Source organism: Boleophthalmus pectinirostris, unplaced genomic scaffold (genome assembly GCF_026225935.1).
Source record: "Boleophthalmus pectinirostris isolate CB_2022bp ecotype Guang Dong unplaced genomic scaffold, ASM2622593v1 HiC_scaffold_5, whole genome shotgun sequence".
Taxonomy (NCBI): Eukaryota; Metazoa; Chordata; class Actinopteri; order Gobiiformes; family Gobiidae; genus Boleophthalmus; species Boleophthalmus pectinirostris.
This window is the reverse complement of record NW_026571404.1, coordinates 15,309,477-15,326,790: the sequence shown is the minus strand read 5'-3', so window position 1 is coordinate 15,326,790 and position 17,314 is coordinate 15,309,477. Positions and strand designations below refer to the sequence as shown.

Sequence of the window (17,314 nt, the reverse complement as noted above, 5' to 3'; positions counted from 1 at the left end):
ATGACTTAAAGCTCACAGGAGTCAATTTGTGATATTGGACCTTTAACTAAAAGGGCCTGTACTTGATTTTGAACCATGACTGAAAAACGTCCGGATTAACGGTCTCACTCTCTCTGACGATGAACCATGACACACTAATGCACCAGTGCACACATACACACTGGTGGCGAGGCGGGGTAAGTTTCTTGCCCAGTGCCCAAGAACACAACAACTGTATTCATGTGTGGAAGATGGGATTGAACTTCTAACCTGTGGGCTGTGAATCTACCACTGACTCTGCCATTGGATTCAAACCACCAACCTTCAAAACACATCGAAAATATGACAACCACAACAGCTCCTTCTTTATAGTACTTCTCCAATAAAATGCCTTTTAAAATATGTCAGCTTCATCGTCTTTCTTCCCCACAATTAGCTTTCTTAGGTTATTAGCAGTGGTGCGAAGCAGTCAGAAGATTCAATTACAATTCTCAGGTTTCCAAATCAATGTTCAACACTCTTTGTTATTAGAGATTTAGTTTGCGGATAATGTGAAAGTAATACATTAAAGTAACACATTTTAATCTATACTTTATGCAGCCCCATACCTCGGCCATATTGATGACTCCCACGGCAAGAGTCTTGTAGCCCAGGATGGTTCGGTTCTTGTAGCGTTTCCGCCTCTGCAGCATGATCTGGAGTCTGTTGGAGTCTCTCTTCAGAAAGTGAGGGTACTGTAAATAAAAACATATGGGGTATAAATAATAATGGACAACTCTGGATAAGATTTAAACTGAGAGAGACAAGCAAAAAGGCTGCAAACTGTAATGGATAACAAGGTTTACATTTCTGTACGGTTTCCAACTAGAGTAAAGGTAAAATGCACACAGCAGAGAACGAGCTTTTGGCTACATCTTAGGCCTAATAAAACCACATAATGCACTGTTAATTTCGCTGCTCCAGGGAACTTATATGAATGATTGAGAGAAACAAAACTTTGTTGGAAATGGTAATGTTGTGAACACGAATATGAGAGAAAAGTCCTGAATTGACAGAACAACTCGAGACAAAGAGCAGAAAGCATTTTATTGTCCAGTTGCGCTGTGGGGGCAAACATTTTAATGTACGCACTAGATTCAAGATTTAAAGTGCGTTTCAAACTGCGTGTTGCCATGTGCACAGTAAGGAAACGCCTTGCCCTGTACAATGAAATTATCATTTTACTGTCCACACCAGATTAATATACAACACTGCCAGGACTGAACCAGGACTTAACCAGAAATGAACGAGGATTGAGTATTGGGACAGGCCTGGAGGTGCGCCCGCGTAGATTGTCAGGTGACCGCGGGAGAAAGGACCAAGGATCAAGAAAGGATCAAGTCCTGGTTTAGTCCTGGTTTAGTCCTGGTTTAAGACCTGGTTTAGATCTGGTTTACATCTGGTTTAGTCCTGGTTTACCTGGTTTCCTCACCTGGTTTAGTTCAGTCCTGGTTTCCTGGTTCAGTCCTGGTTTCAGTCCTGGTTTCCTGGTTTTCCTGGTTTAGTCCTGGTTCAGTCCTGGTTTAAGTTCCTGGTTTACCTGGACCTGGTTTCAGTCCTGGTTCAGTCCTGGTTCAGTCCTGGTTCAGTCCTGGTCCTGGGTTTAGGTCCACCTGGTTTAGTCCTGGTTAGTCCTGGTTCGTAGAGTCCTGTTTTAGTCCTGTTTAAGACCTGGTTCAGACTAGGATTCATATTTATTTCATACAATCTTCTGGTTTTATTGACATATTTAAAATTGATTTTTCAAAAGTAAATATTTGTATTGGCCATATTACCCCCGCAAACTCCGCCTACGGACAAAACTCCACTTTGCTCTCGGAGAGTTGTGAAAAGTGCTCATAAACTCACTGCAGTAAATAATTAGAATGTTCGTAATGCATAAGGTACATGACCACTGCAAACCTTTTAAAATTAACTAGCTCTGTTTTTAAGCTTTTAAGACCGTAAAAGGCACAGCTCCTTCAACAATGAATATTAAAATGTATCATGTACAGTCAGAGTGATGCAATATAATGAAAACATTTGTCAATTATTTTGTAAAGCATCTAATTTTGACCTTTGAGGTGATCGAACACTGCTACACACTGACATTCCTCATTTGTGTAAAAATTAGTTCAGTTAGATCATTTTCATTGTCAGCATTGATTTTCCTGTAGAGACAAACTATTTAGCTTGTCTTTTACTGAATATTATTAAACAATGACTATGACCTGAACTGAGGTCTCTGTAAAACTATTTCTGGGAGTTATGTGACCAACTGCCTTCAATAAATGACAGACATGATTTTTCTATATAAAGTTAAAGGATTTTACACCTGCGCAGTCTGGACTATTTTAAACTTGGTCTATTTATGATCAAACACGTCTCTTTTAAAATCCTTCTCACATCCTTTATGCTGCCCTGTTTACACAATACTGATGAAATGTCTGTTTAAACAGCGCAGGGTTGAGAAACATCACAACATCCGCTTTTTCATAACAGTTTCTCTGCGAGTCTGACAGTGAGTAAGTTTGACTAGGGCTTTATAGTGTGGACAGAAAACAGTGAATATGCAAATGGAAATTAGCCTCGAGGGGGTGAGCTGTCAAGTCAGGGTAATGTCTTTGAGATTAGGAAAAGCAATGCAAATTCTATTACGACAAAAAAGTCAAATTAAAAATGTAAATTGGAATAATGGAATAACTTTTATAATTAAACGTAGCCGTCTCCCAAGGCATTTAGTGACATCTTGGTAAAGACTGAAGTGCCTAAAGCAGAAGAGCTGTAGTAGTTTAGGGGTAAATGCTTCAACTCCAACTTAAAATTCAGATTTTTCTCAATTTTCTCAAGTTTAGAATATATTATTATCACCTATATTTTTTTCACTTTGTTATTATAATATATCGTGACCTGTGAGCTACTGTGTCCAAGTCATTTCCCTTGTGGATCAATAAAGTTAGTTTAAGTCTAATGTTCAATAAAACCAAATATTGTTTCTTTGCCTCAACAATTTGACCATAAGCAAGGCTATTTAAAGGTTCACTATGTAACTTTTCTAACGGGGGGTCACTGACTTGCTTGTTTCCATGGAGATGTTACTGCTTTGACTGGACCGATATAAACTGCAGTTTAATTACACATGTTTATATTGCTAAAAAAAGTAAAAATAAAAACAAAAACTTCTCCAAAGATCTGACCAATAACTTGGCTTGGTGGCATCACCCGTTATAGTTTAATGCTATATTGTGGAACATTCTTGGGAAAACCATAACACAACCAGGACCCACCATTAGAAAAGTTACCTAATGAAAACCTGGACCTTTAAAGCTAAAAGACTTAACTCTGAACTAGGGATGGGTATGATTAGTTGACTAATCGATAACTGATCGTTAAGAATTTCATCAATCACGTTCATTTTTAATCAACACACCTTATGTAGGTTGCTGGATGCTGTACGTAGCATAAGAAGATGAGGCTGCGTCTGACAGAGCAAATGCTGGAGTTGCAGCCTCACAATCCCACGTTTCGGCTCTGACACCTCCTTGGAGATCACTGTACCACTCAGTGAGTTCATTTACATGCACATCAGTGTCTCGGTTTCGTTATGCTGCATGTATATGCAGTATCCCCGGTTAGTGCACCGTGAACGTGCACATTTTTCAGTCTTTTCATCACAACAGAAGCCAAAATAAATAAAGTCACCAAACAAAGTGAGTGAAATGACTGTTAAATAAAGAGATGCACAAAGAGTTAAGAGCAGAGCTAATAGTTTATGCGGTTTTAAGTTTCGTTTCTGTAAGACGTAAACAAATGTGCGCAAAGCTGTAATAAACACATTATAATCTCAAACAGGCTGGTGTGCCTCTATAGTGGTTATGGTTTATATGTTGTAAAGTTGAGTTTATTTATGCAGATTAGTAATAGTAATAATAATGATGATAATTTTAATATAAAAACATTAATGATTAATCAAAAATCTATCATTAATTCTCTTGGCGATTGATTAAGAACATGTAATCGAATGCCCATCCCTACTCCAGACTGTAAATGAATACAGCGTGTTATGAAAGACAGATTCATGAGCTGAGCCTAACACTTTTGCTGCGAGGAGCAGACAGCGGAGAGTGGTGGTTTTGGTGAGAGTACATGCGTTTCTATGGAGGAGCAGAGCAGAGGCTGGTGCATAAGTGTGACTCTTCACAGTGTAATGCGAGTGGTCGTGCCTGTAGTGAGAACGTCAGCTCCAGATCTGTCTCCATCAGGCCGCTGGGAGGGAGGATGTACTCGTTTGAACGCAGCAGACGCTTCGAGCCCTGGAAACACACAAGAAACACAAACTGGAGTCAGACACAAACATGAATGCAAGACACAATATACAAACGATTGTGATATTTGCATTTTTTTCTGAATATCTCCCACCTCTAAATGATATCCCAAACTTACAGTATAACATTTTTCACAGTACTAACAATACAAGAGCATGGTTCAAGGTTTTTGGGTCAATAAAGGCCACCAATATTACGGTATTTCTCAAGTAAGTATTCAGAAATTATTTACACTTACTTACAATGGCTACCAAATGATCACTGTACAAGCTATTACACAAAAACAAGTTATATATTTCACTGTTAGCTCTTAAACACTAATCACTCAATCAGGTCTATTTCCGAAACTGGCACAGAGTCCATTTGATCGAGAAGCCAAAGGATTTACGTATCTGTGGCCCTGACTCAGTCCTCAAAAGACCTGCCCTTCGCTTTTAGCAGGTTTGCCTTGGATTAAGTCGATCATGTTTCTCATCAAGTTACCATTTTAGCTGGGCAAATTCTTTCTATATTAAATCAGCGAGTGCAAGTACAGCTGGTCAGGACTGATTTAAGTTATTCGCGTGTGTTTAGTAATTACTGCAGTTAAGACTGGAGGTCGTCAAAGATTCCTTCAGGTATGGAGTTAAGTTGCTAGTTGAATTAGTGTCGGTATTAGCCACATGGGGCAGTAAAGCTATCCCTCCTCTGACATAATACTGCGGTGAGAAATGCCTTGATGGTTCGGTGGGCACGATATTGGAGCTGCTAAATCTTGTAACAGACCTTGAGCAGAAAACATGGCACTGTGCTGTTGCTGAGCTATCAAAATAACAGACATAAAGACATGGACCTGAGTCAAAAATAAAGAGGAGAAAAAAGCATCCATATCAACAACAGACTGTGAATTAAATGAATGTCTTGGCGTGCGATTTTAAGGACAGATAACAGGGCAAAGTAAATTACAAAATAAGCTCCGAGCATCCAAGCTGTCAAAGCACCAGCAGAGATAAGGAAAAGAAAGCACCGAAAAACATAATCCCTGTAGAAAAACTGACAGAAACTAAAAGTACTCATAATCATCTTTGTTTGATTTGTTTATGTTTTTGAGGATGGTACACAGATCAAACTTGTTCCTGTTCTCTCTGGTCACTATATATTATGGTATGTATAGTGCCCAAACCAGGACTTAAACATGTGTATTTCCATGGAGTCAGTACAGGGCAGATTCAATATAAAACCAAAAATAAGAAAAGAAAAAACAACTGTTTTCTTCATTATTTGTCTCCAAAACCAAAATGAAAAAACGGATAACATTTCGCTTTTTCAATTTTCGATTTTGTGTTTAAATGAATAATGGAAAAAACGGATAATGGATGTTTCCCGTTTCTGTGACTTCAACTGCAATGCCGGACTGAACCAGGACTGAACCAGGTCTAAACCGTTTTCAGTCCTGGTCTGGCCCTGGTCTGTTCCCGGTCTCAGTTCCGGTCTGGTCCAGGTCTGGTCCCAGTCTGGCCCCGGTCTCGGCCCTGGTCTCAGCCCCGGTCTCAACCCTGGTCTCAGTCCCGGTCTCAATCATGGTGTGGTCCTGGTCTGGTCCTGGCCTCAGTCCTGGTCTCAGTCCCAGGCTCAGTCCTGGTTCTGTTACCGGTCTCAGTTCTGTCTCAGTTCTAGTCTGGTCCCGGTCGCTGTCCGGTCTCAGTCTTTGTCCTGGTTATGGACTCAGTCCTGGTCTGGTCCCAGTCTAAGTCCTGGTCTCACTCGCGATTTGGTTCCGGTCTGGTCCCGGACCTGGTTCAGTTCTTGGTTCAGTCCGTACGTGGCACAAAAGTCTGGCATCGCAGTATCGATATATCGCTAAGAGTATTTTTTGGTATATTTTACTAAATAAGTTACAGCGCTACAATTTTGTTGCTTTTTTTAGAGGAAGGAAACTCATTTATGCAACACACTTGACATTTTCACTGTTTTGTTTTGATAAAAAAAGTGTGTGTTTCATATGAACTTTGCACAAGAAGTGGTTTAACAAATACTTTTAGTATCACAGCCATCATTTAACCATTATTTTTTATTAAAATATATCGTATCACACCGAAGTGCACTGTATCGAGAGATTTACCATATCATGGCCTATGTATTGTATCGTATCGGCAACTTCTTAATGATACCAACAACAGATCTATCCATGGTTTTCAGAATGATGTGAAATTAGGGCTGCCAAAGCAATTAACAATTTACTCTTGAATGGGAAAAAAGACATCAACAGGAAGTTCAAACCCATGAATCGAAAAGGGAAAAGTGTCACAAAAGTAAAAGTGATTTCTATTGGCAGATCTAAAAGATATCATATCATACGTAAGATAAACGTATAGTTATTGCTTTAGCTTAGGTAACGTTGTATGGCAGATTTGGTACAACTGCAGAAATCAAAAGTATACTGTCTAAACCAGACTTGGAGAGACTTCCTGTAGCTAAGAGAATAGACTTTAAAGTAGCTTTGCTTGTGTACAAGTCTCTCCATGACCTAGCACCAAAGTACATCTCTGACATGTTAGTGCCATATGAACCATCTCGCACTCTGAGGACCTCAGGGACCGGCCTACTGCTGGTGCCCAGAGTCAGGACTAAACAGGAGAGACAGTGTTTCATTTTCATGCAGCTAAAACCTGCAACAGTCTTCCTGGAGACGTGAGTCAGGCTTGTACTGTGATAATCTTTAAATCCAGGCTCTGTTTTGCTGTGCAGATGATATGAAAGGGTTTTATTCTGTATTCTTCTCTTTTAATGTTAATTTCATGATGATTATTTATGCTTTGATTTATTTGTAATGTGCTTTATTCTGTAAAGCACTTTGAATTACTTTATGTATGGATTGTGCTATATAAATAAACTTGCCTTGCCTTGCTATCACTATGTTAACATTTAAAGGAACGGTATAGGGGACAGTCATGAGCATGTTCACATCTGATTCCGGGAAGATGTTTAGTATGGGCCCTGAAATAGCAGATAGCCGCACATACCTGGCATATCAGCACCCCGCAGACACATCTCGGTCTGCAGATAAAAATAAAGCTCTTTGACACATAAGCTGGTGTCAAAGCATCGCTGCTTTACTGTCTCCGAACCAAAGGTGTGACAGAAGACGCCAAAGGCAATTAGCAGCACAGCCAGAGTGAAAAAACACCATATAAATCCTGATTATGAGAACAAATGAGTTTTATTTTTAGAAGAAAAGGGGCGAGAGTTGAACTTGGATCACTTTGTTTTGCACTTTATTCCAACATGACCTGAAAGATAAGACTGCCCCGCACAGTCCATCAAACGTGTGTTGTTTTATAAAGGGCAGTAGGCCAATTTTTGTATCTCTTGGTTTCTTGATACATTGCAGCTGATGTCCTCAACATACCCTGGGAGTGTGATGCTGATCGTAGGCACTGCTCTGTCTGAGGCTTTATCAGACTTTAATCTGAACTTAATTTTAAAAACAATTTGAGCACAACAGTGAGCTGTAAAACAAGTCTCTCTCACATAATAATACAGTCAGCATTAGCCAACAGTTTTTCAGCTATTCATGCTCACCTTTTTGTTGAAAATCTCCTGACAACTAAACAGGACCATAAATGCTCGTACTGATCACAGGCTCCTGAAAATGTGCTTTTAAATCCATTTTGTGTTTTTTCTCTTGAGTTTTCAGACAATTTTAAAACTTTTTCGACAGTCTAATGTGTGCATTTTCCATGGTAATTCCTAAACATTTTACCATTAAGAGATACATGTAGAACACCCCCAGCATGATGCCACTACAAAGTATCAAGACAAGTTTTTCTCCTGACTGATAAACTTTTGCTTTTTACTATCTAATTATATATTTGAATATTTGTACACTTTTTCAGATTTTTCTATGTTTATACAAGTTTGCATCTATTATTTTTTACAACGCCTTTTTTAATAATCTGCTGCACCAAAGAAGACTGCGCTTTTAAAGACAATTTATCTGCTTTGTTTTACTCTTCCTCAGTTGTCATCAGTAGGAGAAGCAGTAGTGGTAGTAGTAGTGTGGTGTAATTGCCAAAAAATACTTGGTTTGATGGAGTCATCTGCTTGTCTCCATGGAGATTGTGAAATTTTATGCCACTTTGTGAAACTTTGCAGGCAAACATCAGTGTCTTTTTAATCCCTTGTTTTGACTAGGGATGTAAAAATAACCGAAATATCGTGATATCGTATTGTCAAAGTTCTCACAGTAATATCGTGGACCATCATAATATATCAAATTACAAGTCTCTTTGCCTATTAAGTTATGCTGCAGCAACAGCTAAAAAAAGACAGACTGAACTACATAGACCATGATCCTTTGCTCCATTTCATTGCAGACTACATGAAGAAATAACAGACAGTTCTAAGCACTTTTAAGTCTTAGTTCTTTGGATTAAGTCTTGTCAAGATATTTAAAGAGGAAAAAGTAGCATATTAACAGTTTTAGCTGTTTAACCTACACAAAATATCGCAATAAATATTGTACCGTGACATGTATATCATGACAATATCGTACCGAGAAATTTTGATATTGTTACATCCCTAATTGTGAGCCTCCTCACCATACAGTGAGCTTTCCTACGATATCACAATAAATATCGTACCGTGAGGTTCATTCCATGACAATGTAGTATCGTGAGACTTGGATATCATTACACCCCTAGTTTTGACCCATTATTTATTAGACTTGAGTTAAATAAAAATAGAAATTCAATAAATTATTGGAGAAAGGATTAAATCTCACTGCACTCAGATCCCTGGGTCATGCACTGTATCACAAGCGGTGCCTATTTTTGCACTGAACCATTATTATATCTACTAAGCACTCTGTCCATGCCATTGCTCTGAGGTTGTCTAAATAGGCTGTGATGAAATAAAATGTAACTATATGCAATAAATGAACACTCTATCCACTATCCAGTTCTATAGCAGATTCTACTCATGTGAAGGCTGCGCTGGAAGGGTCTTGATGTGGAGTGTGTCAGTGCGATGCTTGTTTTGCCATAGAAAAGAAAAGCTTCATACCGGCCTATGTGCAGAGCTACACAAAGACGCCTTGTATGCGGCTTTTTCCCTTCATGCTCTGGGCCTGGTGCAATGAATCAAGGCACAAAGGCAGAGCACTCTCCAACTGCCTCGCATGCACCAACAATACAAAGGCTGGAGAAGAGGGTCGTACTCAGTGTCCTCTGCCCCCCTCCTCTGTCCCCCTCCTCTACTCCTCTCTCTTTTCTGTCCTCCTCACTCTGTCCTCCTGGCCAATACAAGCTGGTCTTTTCTAGGGCCGGATGGGTGACATTGTGGGCCCACTACTCTAATGAACTCTGCAACCGTGAGAAAGAACATATCTGTAATAAGTCAAATTCAATTCAAGGGTAAAGCTCCTGATATCCGGGTATTTCAATTGTTGTTAGTATTTTTAACAGGAACTAAAACAGAAATAACAAATGCCTTGAACATCCACGGACAGCCGAAAGGTTGTTAGATTTAAAAGTGAACTATTTTCAGTTTATGGGACCATGGTATAACAAGAATAAACAACTCTGAGCAGTGCCGAGGAGTAACACAACTTACTTTAATAACTTTTTTTAGTGTCTGGCTTCAGTGATTTCCATTATTGGATGATTTGTGTATTGTAATTTTTGGAGCTTGCACCAATTCCCCTCAATTAGGACAAAGAAGAAATCTACAATTTCGTGAAAACTTACTGACTGTTTCTGTAATTGCCAGTATATTAAACAAAATATTTCATCTCAAAATTCAAAAGCATTTGGTTGTTATATCATCAATGAAATTGTATAATAATTATTCCAAAACAATGTTACAGATGGCTCTCCTCCAGCTACTTTGAATCTGAGACTACAGGGCTCACAACTAGATGCGAAAAAAGACAATTCACTCTCAGTAATGATAAGGAATTTCTATTAGTAGTGAACAAAATCTCTCAACTAAAATTTAGAAAATGTGAATCCCCTCAAACTGTTATTGTTAAACAGTATTGCCCAGTCTTTCTTTAGAAACTTGTCAAAAGCAGAAGTGGCCCCTCCTCTTTCAGTGCCGACAGGAAGTGGCTTAAGGTCAGGACAAGTGAAATTGCATTAGAGGAGCTTTAGGCGTCGAAGGCTTCTGCTGCCCCAAAACGCAGCTCTACATAATTGGATCATATCTAAGTGTACGGCCACTCGCACTAAATGAGCACTGCATGCCTCTCCTTCACTCTCCATCTGACACAAATGTCTGGAAACAACCCCGGGCGCAAACTGGAGGAATAAAAAATGCATAATCAGGTTGTGCATGTGCAGCATTGGGAGACTTGAAAAACTGTGCAGCGAATGAAGTAGATAATTATACAACCCAGATACAAAAAGGGGGGATACAGTGAAATTGTTATATAGTTTGGAAAGCTCAAATAAATATTTTATTCTCACATAAAAAAATAATAACTTGTTGATTTTGATGAAGTTAATAGTGTTGTATTAATAATAGATTGTAATTTTCATCATAACATAATCAGACTTTTTTTTTGTTTAGTTTCTTTCAAGACTTAAAAAGAGCTTAAAACTTTTTTCCAGTAGTGGTGTTTATTCAACTGAGTAGCTTCTATTGGCTCTGACACAATTTTTTTTAGTATTGATTAGTATCTGGCGATTTATTTTTTAATTGAACTCTATTTAAATGGTTAAAACAGCAAATCTTCTATCTGTCCACTGTTTTCTTGTACAAAATAACATATGATTTGAGCTAAGTCTTTGAAAAAAAAATGTGTGGAAAACCAAAATCCTCCTCTTTACATGAAATTCCTACCAATAACATTTTTTTTCTGTCCTCATGAGAGTTGAAAACCACTGGATTCCTCGGTAAACATACTTTACAATGTGCTCTACTTATTTTGGGTTCAGTAATATTTGACGGTCCCGACTTGTTTGGGGTGACCCAGGTGTCTCCATGGTGACGGACAGCAAATTTCCCAGGGAACACTGAACCTCCGTGAGACTTTAAACTGCCATTTTGTCCGGGCCAAAGGGTTCATTACCAGACTGTGAGAGCTGAGAGACACTTAGCCAGATGAGACCGGGGCGAACTCTGCATCTTAAAAACAATCTGGAGATATGAGGCTGTGCGAGGGCTCGTCATTCACATAAAACACCGTCTTGTCTTGTATTCTTTGCACTGAGGGGGACGGTTCAGTTCGGGACATGTCTGTTGTTTTTGAGTATCTATTACAAAGAAGCAATTTGGTTTTCAAGATGAAGCAATATTTTTCCAAGAAGTAGCATTTTACAATCAGCAATAACTTTGAAAAACTCTTTTAGGAGTTATAAGCAATGTGCAGCATGTACCCTGTTAGGATAATTGCTACATTGATTTATTGTCAGTATATGAAAGCTGAACGATATTTATTTGGGGTCAGTATTTACGGCGTACATTTTCTTTGTACTAAAGTGTTTATTTCTGCTATTTATTTTTTGCAGCTCGTGATTTTTTTTTTAACATTTAGTTTTAAAAGGACAGTCCGGACATAGGACGTCATTTCCTAGTGAGTGTTGGAGACTTGTGGAGACACTTTTTAAAATAATCCATCCAGTCCTTGTATTTGCAGACGTTGCCTGTGCTAGGCTAGTGCATGTCAATGGCCATAGTTATCCTGCCACTAAAAACAGTCTTACCCACTTCACAAAACACTCAAAGCAAATCTATTATTACGCCAGACTGTCGATGTGAATGTCTGTGTCGATAGAATAATTTCAGAAGTAAAACCAACCTTGCATTTGAAGGATGGATTTATGTCCGAGCAGCAGCCGTGAGTTGTACTTGCTGATAAAAGCTTGGCAGCGATGGACTGATATCACCTAGCACCTATCTTACCAGCAAAGTAAAATTCTGCTGCTGCTGAGAAAATAGTCCCTCAAGATGCGACGATTCATGTGATGCAAGGTTAGTTTTATTTCAAACATTATTCTGTCAACGCAGACATTTACATCGACAGTCTGGCGTAATAACAGATTTACTTCGGGTGTTTTGTGGATTGGGTAAAACAGTTTTTTGTGGCAGGATATCTATGGCCATTGACATGCACTAGCCTAGCACCAGCAGCCTCTGCAAATACAAGGACTACATGGAATATTTTAAAAAGTGTCTCCACACGTCTCCAGCACTCTGGCTCACTAGGAAATGAGGTCCTATGTCCAAAATTACGGACTGTCCCTTTAATGGTAGAAATCTGCTATTGGGTTTTTGTGTCATTGCAATAAATTAATTTAAATTTTATTGTTTATCATCTATATTTACTTCAGCAACATATTGCACTTCAAAATGTGTTACTGTGCCTAGATTATGTATAATATCTTGTTTCATATAACATGCATAATATATTTTTAGTATAGTTTAATGCAGTATTTTTTGTTTTTTAGAGGTGGTGGGATGAGGCACATTTTCCAGATGAGATGAGACACGAGATTGGGTCCACAGTTAGATAAAACAAGATTTTGACATTATTTATAATAAATGAATTGTCTGGTTCAGTTCACCAAATTGGCCTCATTATTCAGAACTTATTTTATTTAACATTTTTGCTGTCATTCTAGCATTGCTTTTTGGAACTACAGCATCTCATGAAATGTAACTCTCCAGCACTTAATCTAATCCAAATGTAAACACGTAGAAAAGATCATTTTTTCTTGTCATTTTTCCTGTAATTTTTTCTCATGTGTTTACGGTTTTGTGGCAATTTTGTCTCACGAGATCTTGTCCCATCCCTATTGGCCGGATTGACTAACGCTGTTGAGCAAGACTATTTCCTCTAAAACAAACAACCCTCTGAGGACATGCATTTCGTATTAAAGGTATGGCAAAAGCAAAACACTCAAAACGGTAAAAACGGTAAATAGTCATGCATAAACCACAGTTTTCTACCTCCAAGGCTCTTAATATCAATGAGTCCCGCCTTCACCTAAGTGCACACATACATTCATATTTATGAACATATATATGATGTATACACCTGCAAATTACATTTAACGCCCCACTTCTGAGCAAAGCAGAGCCGAGCCTGTCCTCCGGCTGCTCTGAGAGAGGCAGATTTCACGCTTCGCACACAACATGGATCCCTTCGCTACACTTGGATGACTGCTCGCATCTTCTATGACGGCAAAGGGGGAAAAAACTAGTTTGTATTGAAATAGACTCAGCCAGTTGTGCATAATACTTCAATTAAGATGCATAATAGGCATTGCAATACTGAGAGACTGGAAGGAAAATAGTTAATTAACATGCCATAGGAAAATGCAGCTAGTCTTTAAAGCAACATTCCTTGATTTATTAAAACGTCAAAGGATCCTATTGGAACGAGGTCTGATGTATTTGCTTGTTTGTCTCATTAGAAAGATGCTTAGGACCAAATGAGTACATCTACAAACATATTACATGTTTAATTACAACAGCAGGGAATAGAGGCTTAATAGCATTTTATTGGCTTTTATGATTAAACAAATGATAATTGTGAAGGTAATTTTACATCTATAAAATTCTTGAAATATGGTTTGTATTTAGCATGTATTGCATCCTAGATTGATGCTGCTATAAATCACTACGACTATAAACTGTTGTGGAAGACTTTGTACTTAATAATACTGGATTTTAATTCGTGTAACTCCCTAGACAAATTGCTAAATATCTATGCTTCTTCTACAAATTTGATTTGTCATAAAGAAAAGGAAGTTTGAATGAGATAAAAAAAAAAAAAAATCAGCAAATATTGTTGGCTTGGTTTAACAGAAGAAATGTAATGATTAACTTAAAATATAAAATATCGAACACACTGTGCATATACATCTCATCTAATTTTAAGATGGCTTTGAAAATATAATTTACATTTCTAAGTACGTGCTTCTTCTAAAACAGTAGGCCTGTGTTGATAATATGCATAGATGGAACAATATATTTTGAGGCTCACTGTTCATCATGTGTACATTTTCTTTGCAATAGTGGAGAGATTTTTACCATTTTATCACGACGGCCTGACATGCAGAGCTTGGTTTGCCCTCTCCAAACAGAAATCGTAATATATATTCAATATATAGTAAAAAATGTACTGTATATATAGTAAAACTCATTGATCTGCCTCATCTCATCAAATCTTAATACCACATATGAACAGCTAATTTCATGTCTGTAATATATCTGACCTCGTTTCATTCACAAAGCATTATATATGTGTGATTTACAGAATATTGATAATGTAAACTGCATCATCAGTTATTCAAGTAAGAACGTAAATCTTCCTCAAGGTGCTAATGCCAGACTGCCGTTTCCTGCACCTGGGTGAGTCACCAGAGCTTCCTGTGCTACAGCTCAGAGCCGTTTAATCAATCGCGGAGATTAGATGAACGCTTTTGTCATCGTCAAGGCAACCAGCAGCCTCTGGTCCCCGTGCACAATGCATCATGCAGATTTCAAATATATTGCAATTGTGCTTTGCTGCAGACGAGAGATGTACTGAAATTAAAATATTAAACTACAAATTATTATGTCACAATATCAAATTTTAGTGTTACGATTACTGTAAGAAGAAAGGTCACAATTTAACAGTAATTCCAATTAAGATTATTTACACCAAGACCAAAGAAGAGTGACTAATGTGTACTAATGTTTGTCTAGTTGGTGACCAACATTATGACTTCTGAAGTAAAGCTATTGTTCCTGTTTCCTCAGTAGTTTCAAGGCTTGGTTAATCAGTTCTCCATGACTGAGTTATGACTGTATTTAACCCATCCCATTCCCATTTTAAACTGCTTCATATTGATTTAGGTTTAAGTGCAAGACCAGATTTGAGTCATTTCTACAGTGAGACAATAGACTGGCCCAGAACTGGAGAGCCAAATTGTAAAAAATGTAAAATGCAATGAAGTACTAAATAGTTATGGTTTGAAATGACGTCATATCAGTCTATAGGTCAATATTATTCAATACAGATGGGGGGCAGCTAAAATTAATACTGTTAAATGCCACGTTTCCTGGTAAAACAGTGAGTTCTTGTGCCTAGTCAATGAGTGTGTATACATGTACATCAGTATCCCAGTTATTAGTCATATCCCGGTTATGTCAGTGTTCCGGTTACTGTGTATACACGCGTGCTGAGAAACCGGGATACTCATATTCGTGTATACATGATCAAATAGAGTATCCCGGTTTCGTGACATAATCTTACAAATGCGCAAGTGCAAAAATTTACCTAATTTGGGTTAATAAACCAGGAAAAATACAGACAGGAATCTCGGGAGGTTCTAACCAGCGGTACGGAGCTATGAGGTATCCCACAATCCACTGCACTGATCAAACCCAACGTGTAGATTTTTTATTAAAGTATTCTGCATAAATAAACTCAGCTTTATAACATATGAACCATAACCACATCAGCCCGTTTGATAATATAATTCAGCTTTGCCACATTTGTTTACGTTTTACTGAAACGAAACTTAAGACCGCATGGCTAATTATCATAAACTGCTGATAAAAACAGCTTGCTCCTTGTGCCGCTGATGCTGTTCAGCTTCTGTCGGACTAAAGGACACAACTCAGTGGAATATGTGTGTTTTTTTTTTCTGTGACAGAGGAGTGGCTGACGATGGTAAGTGTTCTGTGTGTATATGGTATAGGAGATGTTTCATGTTTAACTTTTCAGCGATCACACGTGTGCAGGTCGTACGAGTGCAGATTCCTGTGCAGGTTTAGCGCAGTCATTTCACTCACGTATGGTCACTTTATTTATGTCGTTTTTGTAGAGGTGAAAAGACTGAGAAGTATTTGTCTTTTGGACGCATGCGCATTCAAATTTAAGTTGCAGTAACCGGGATACTGCGTATACATGTCACAGTATCCCGGTTACTATCGGAATATACCAGCTACAGTAACCTGGTTTCTCATAACCGGGATATACATGCACTATGACGAAATCGGGATACTCAAAAAACCCAATCATAACCGGGATACTCATGTGCATGTATACGCACTCAATAAGAGAAATTACCAGGTTCAGCATTTGTTACTTTCCCTTTTGGATATTTCATGGCAAAGTACAATGTAATCAATACGGAAAAATGGCTCTCGTCCCAATTTGTATGGAAGAAAATCAAAAGGAACAACATTTCTATGGAGACGAGCAGGTATAGACTCTTCTCCAGGCCAAGAAAGAGTCAAATTTAAGGAAATATTTTGGCTACACAGTTGGGTTTTATATGTTTTTGTTGGACATTGCAATTTTTTGTGTATATCTATTACCATTTCCACCTCTGTTTTGAGTCAGTGCCCATAATAAACGAAAAAGAATAAATCACTCACCTGGATTTTGACAGCTATCGATAATGAGTTGAGTTCTTTGTCCAGCTCTTTCAGAACCACTAGTTTTTTCAGCGTGAGAGTGCAAAGCCTGCGAGACAAAGAGAGAGGGAAAAAAAAAGGAAAAAGTGCATTAGTGGCTTGCTTTAAATAGTAAAATAAGCCCTTTGAAAGTGAATGGGGCATTTCAAAGTGGCAGGTATTCATTGCTGTCATTTCTGGCGCTGGCTTTGGTCTGCAGATGAGCGGTGATTAAACACTTGAATAATCAGATACTATTGTGTTTGCACAGAGAGCTGCCCACTGTCAGTGCAGAGTCTGTGTCATGTGAAAGTGCACCCCAAAGCCAATCAGACTCACTATAAAGAGATAAGTGCCTTTGATTCAGACCTGGTTCAGATAGCTATAGATATGTGATTATTCAACTTTTCACGGCAGAAACGGTCTCAAGAAATGGAGCTTTTAAAGGGACCATATTCTGATGTGTTTCCTAATCAGAAACATACCTGGAGTTGTGTTTTGTTTCATTCACACATAAAACCTGCATATTTGAGTTCTTCTCTCAAACAGAAAACAACAGAAAATGTCATGTAGTGCTCCACTGTGTTTTTAACCAACACAGCTCCACTAGAATGGACAAT

At 38.3% G+C, this 17,314-nt stretch overlaps 2 protein-coding genes across 2 annotated transcripts in view; one reads left to right on the top strand and one right to left on the bottom strand.

Moving 5' to 3' along the window:
- The window catches only part of LOC110168117 (phosphofurin acidic cluster sorting protein 2-like), a 60,584-nt gene extending 43,704 nt beyond the window's left edge, over positions 1 to 16,880 (bottom strand). Inside the window, exons 1-3 of the mRNA XM_020933524.2 lie at positions 16,677 to 16,880; positions 4,221 to 4,310; positions 588 to 713 (exon numbers count right to left, since the gene is read on the bottom strand). Coding sequence (XP_020789183.2) covers positions 588 to 713; positions 4,221 to 4,310; positions 16,677 to 16,880 — 420 coding nt within the window. The remainder of the gene's footprint in view (positions 1 to 587; positions 714 to 4,220; positions 4,311 to 16,676) is intronic.
- A 246-nt stretch (positions 16,881 to 17,126) lies between these two features.
- The window catches only part of LOC129411613 (kinesin light chain 2-like), a 20,290-nt gene continuing 20,102 nt past the window's right edge, over positions 17,127 to 17,314 (top strand). The window contains exon 1 of the mRNA XM_055162958.1: positions 17,127 to 17,156. Coding sequence (XP_055018933.1) covers positions 17,127 to 17,156 — 30 coding nt within the window. The remainder of the gene's footprint in view (positions 17,157 to 17,314) is intronic.